The sequence below is a fragment of the Arachis stenosperma genome, chromosome 1 (assembly GCF_014773155.1).
Source record: "Arachis stenosperma cultivar V10309 chromosome 1, arast.V10309.gnm1.PFL2, whole genome shotgun sequence".
Classification (NCBI taxonomy): domain Eukaryota; kingdom Viridiplantae; phylum Streptophyta; class Magnoliopsida; order Fabales; family Fabaceae; genus Arachis; species Arachis stenosperma.
In genome coordinates, this window is record NC_080377.1 from 123,032,979 (window position 1) to 123,037,113 (window position 4,135).

The window sequence follows — 4,135 nt, forward strand, 5'->3', positions numbered from 1 at the left end:
CACTGATATATAGAAAAATGTCTTGATGAATTTTAGTCTCAATTCACATTAGTCCTTCATATATATGTGTGTGTAGTAGTGGCAATAAATATCTAGCTACAAATTATTCTTGTGCCTTGTTATTATAATAAATGTGACTTTTCTTTTTGTTATAATGATTCTGAATAAACTTTCGGTATACATCATTCATAAGTCCAAGCATGTCCTCTAAAAGTGACCACAACAGTCCTATATATATATATAGATGTATGTGTGTAGACTCCAATAATTTCTTATATGTATATTCAGTCTTTTGAGATGACATTATATGTTATCTATTATTTTTGTTTGTTACACATGTACATAAAAGTGAGGATCTAGAAAATATTAAGATGTAACAAATGAAGGTAAAAGATAAGAAAATAACGGAGATGATATGGACAATAGACTTTATTTAATATATGATGCTAAGAATGGTACATACATACGTAACGAAGCACCTCAAAATCTTATAAAAAGGTCCCTTCGCTCACTTCTCACACACACACCCCCACTCTCTTCTCTCATCATTATTCCATCCTGGTCCCCGCTCCACACTTCGTGTGCAATTCGTCCAGAAACCAATTCAAATCCCCATTTTACCCTTCCCTTCATTAACATGGTTAATCGAGAGCAGAACCCTCTTCAGAACACATCATCATACCCGACAATTTCCGAGGTACATTATTATCCAACAATTTCAGCGTACACATAATAATAATATTTTTATTAACAAATTTATTTATTTATTATTAGGTATTGGAGGAAATAAAGAGAATAACCGACATAGGGTTGCCAATATTAGCCATGAGCCTGGTTGGTTACCTGAAGAACATGAGCTTAGTGGTTTGCATGGGAAAATTGGGAAGCCTGGAGTTAGCCGCTGGAGCTTTGGCAATTGGGTTCACCAACATAACCGGTTACTCGGTTCTCTCCGGTCTAGCCATGGGCATGGAACCGCTCTGCACCCAAGCCTTTGGTTCTAGAAACTTCTCATTACTGTCTATCACTTTACAAAGAACAATCCTTATGCTCTTGCTCTTCTCTCTCCCCATCTCTCTCTTGTGGCTCAACCTCGAACCCTTCATGCTCTGCCTTCACCAGAACCCCAACATAACACGTGTCGCAAGCATATATTGCCGCTTCGCCATCCCTGACCTCCTTGCCAACAGCCTCCTCCACCCTCTTCGCATTTACCTCCGTAGCAAAGGGACAACATGGCCATTAATGTGGTGCACCTTACTTGCTATTCTCCTCCACCTTCCCATCATCATTCTTTTGACCTTCAAGCTTCACCTTGGCGTCGCCGGAATCGCCATATCATCCTTCCTTGCCAACTTCAACACTCTCTTCTTCCTCCTTCTCTACATGTACTACACCTCTGTCTCCCAAGAATTATCCCTGGCCCTGCCATTGATTAAGGGAGCACACCATGTTGGAGACGCCACGCTTAACTTCATCAAGGAATGGGCCATGCTACTCAAGTTCTCCATACAGAGTTGTCTCGCTGTGTGCTTGGAATGGTGGTGGTACGAATTCATGACAATCATGGCAGGCTACCTTTACAACCCTCGCGCATCGCTCGCCACCGCCGGCATAGTGATACAAACGACATCTCTTTTGTACACTCTACCCACGGCGCTCAGCGCGTCTGCGTCCACGAGGGTTGGCAACAAACTCGGAGCAGGGCAACCCGAAAGGGCGAGCTTGTCGACGGTGGTAGCCATAGGGCTATCACTGGCAAGCTCGATCTTAGGGTTGCTCTGGACCACAATAGGGAGAGAGAGATGGAGCAGAGCGTTCACAGATGATAGGGAGGTTGTGGAGCTAACAATGGTTGTGTTGCCGATAATCGGAGTGTGTGAGCTGGCAAACTGTCCGCAAACGACGAGTTGCGGAATATTGAGAGGGAGCGCAAGACCGGGTGTGGGAGCAGCCATAAACTTCTGCTCGTTTTACATGGTGGGAGCACCGGTGGCGATAGTATTGGCTTTCGTATTGGGAATGGGAATGGTGGGTTTGTGTTATGGGCTTCTAGCAGCGCAAATGGCGTGTGTGGTTTCGATTCTTGTTGTGGTTTACAAAACAGATTGGGAGAGTGAGTCTTTGAAAGCCAAAATCTTGGTCGGAAAGAGTCACAGCATGTTATCATCACATGCAGAAGAAGAAGAAGAGGATCAAACACTCAAATGTGAAGAAGGTGTTGTCTTTCTCAACCCCCAATAGCCTGCAATTGCAACAATATATACATTCATACGTGTACCCATCGAAAAGCATGCATGCTGTGCTTTCTTATAATTATTAAAAGCTTCAGAGGGTAAGTGATGACTTCATATTATTGTTTTTTTGTTCGTTATGATAGTTTGTGCATATATTTTTTTCATGACAAGAAGGTTAGAAGAGTACGAACATTTATTATTTTTTATTATTAATTAATCATTAATATTTAAAAATATAAATTAAAATACATGGTTGGATTATTAAATTAAAAAATTATGTTGATAATTAAAAATAATAAATCTTGATGATTTTTTAATTTTTTTTATGATAAGTCGCTTTCTTTTTCACCTTGATGCTTTTCCGGATCCATGCAAGGTTTGGTAACTCTCTAGTTAGCTAGATATTTAGATGGTTCGTTCACCACATGATTTTACATATACTTGTAATAGTAGGGTTTTTTATCTCCTCAATCGTATTGGTTAACCCTAAGAAATTGATGATCGATTTTTTTTTTTTTTTTTTGCACATCATTTGGTTTAATTATATACATCCAATGAAGCTCTCTCAGCTGGGGCTTTATAAATGCAATGACAATGAAAACCTGTTGAATTAAATACGTGCGGGTTACGAATTAATTAAACACAATTATTTGTGAGTAAACAATACACAACAACTAAACTTAGAATCCAAAATGGAGAGCTTAAAGTACATACAGACACTGCAATCTCAGTCAAATTCAATTTTAATTTGTATTATGGGTATATAAATAAATTTAATCCTTATATAAAATCAATGAATAAGATTGTGATATCTATACCGTAAATAATGTCGAGGTTTGAGTTCAAATATCAGTCTTTTATGATAAAGCTTTAGTGTAAAATAATGAGTAGGCCACATTATGGGTAATCTCATCATCAAAAGAAGAAGATTAAGTTAATGATCACTGTTGCGTTGGTGATGAATAATACTTTTAATTTGATGAAAATATTTCGTGTTAAAATATAAAATTACTACCCAATATATATATATATATATATATATATATATATATATATATATATATATATATATATATATATATATATATATGAGAAAATATGGAAAGCTAATGGAATATTTGTATAATGCGTACAATGGAGGTTTAGGGAGTATTAGAGATATAACCATTAATGTTACTTTTTCTTATTAGCGTAAACCTGTGGGATGAGTGGTATTATGACATGGTATTAGAGTTTTAAATTTGAAATATCAAGAGTTTGATCCTTTTGGGACTCTATATATATATATTTCTAATATTTTAGATGGAATAATATTAAAAATAATGATATCCCAACAGCGGATAATTCCGTTATATTATTTTGTTTTTAACCTCATTCCAGGGTAGGTTTTTTCTCGCTCTTTTAGCCATTTTAGTCTTGTTTGGCCTTAGTCGGGAAGTCGTGAGGGTGGTGTGTGTGTTCGGCTTGAGCAACCGATCTCTTAGACTAACTGGATGGTACCCCCATGTAGGTATGGCTCGCACGGTCTCCCGGGCATCCGTTAACCCCGCGGCGTACGACCAATATGCTTGGGTCGTCTCTGATATAAGGGATTCACCCAACCAAATGGGCGAAGAGGAGCTCACGGAGTTCCGTCAAGCCGGGTATTTGTGTGGCGGGACTGACGAGGAGGCCAACTACGACGTCTTCGTCCCGGCTCCTCACGAGCGTTTGTACGAAATCAATTTCCAACCCCGCCAGGTTGCCGACTGGATTTGGTTCTATAAAGCCATGTTCACTCAGGTCGGGGTCCGCATTCCGTTCTCCGCCTTTCAGATGGCACTGTTAAACCGAATCTCCGTGTCACCGTCGCAGTTGCATCCGAACAGTTGGGCTTCTATCCGCTGTTTCGAGATGGT

The 4,135-nt window shown here is 39.1% G+C and overlaps 1 protein-coding gene across 1 annotated transcript; it reads left to right on the forward strand.

The window, feature by feature from the left end:
* Positions 1–637: 637 nt before the first annotated feature.
* On the forward strand, positions 638–2,244 carry LOC130933456 (protein DETOXIFICATION 55-like). Its single transcript, XM_057863080.1, has 2 exons — positions 638–697; positions 775–2,244. The coding sequence occupies exons 1-2, from the start codon at positions 638–640 to the stop codon at positions 2,242–2,244; spliced, it is 1,530 nt and encodes a 509-aa protein (XP_057719063.1).
* Positions 2,245–4,135: the final 1,891 nt, after the last annotated feature.

Coding starts and splice junctions, on each gene's coding strand:
- LOC130933456 (XM_057863080.1), top strand. CDS start 638: ATGGTTAATCGAGAGCAGAACCCTCTTCAGAACACATCATCATACCCG. Junction 698..774: donor CATACCCGACAATTTCCGAG/GTACATTATTAT, acceptor ATTTATTATTAG/GTATTGGAGGAAATAAAGAG.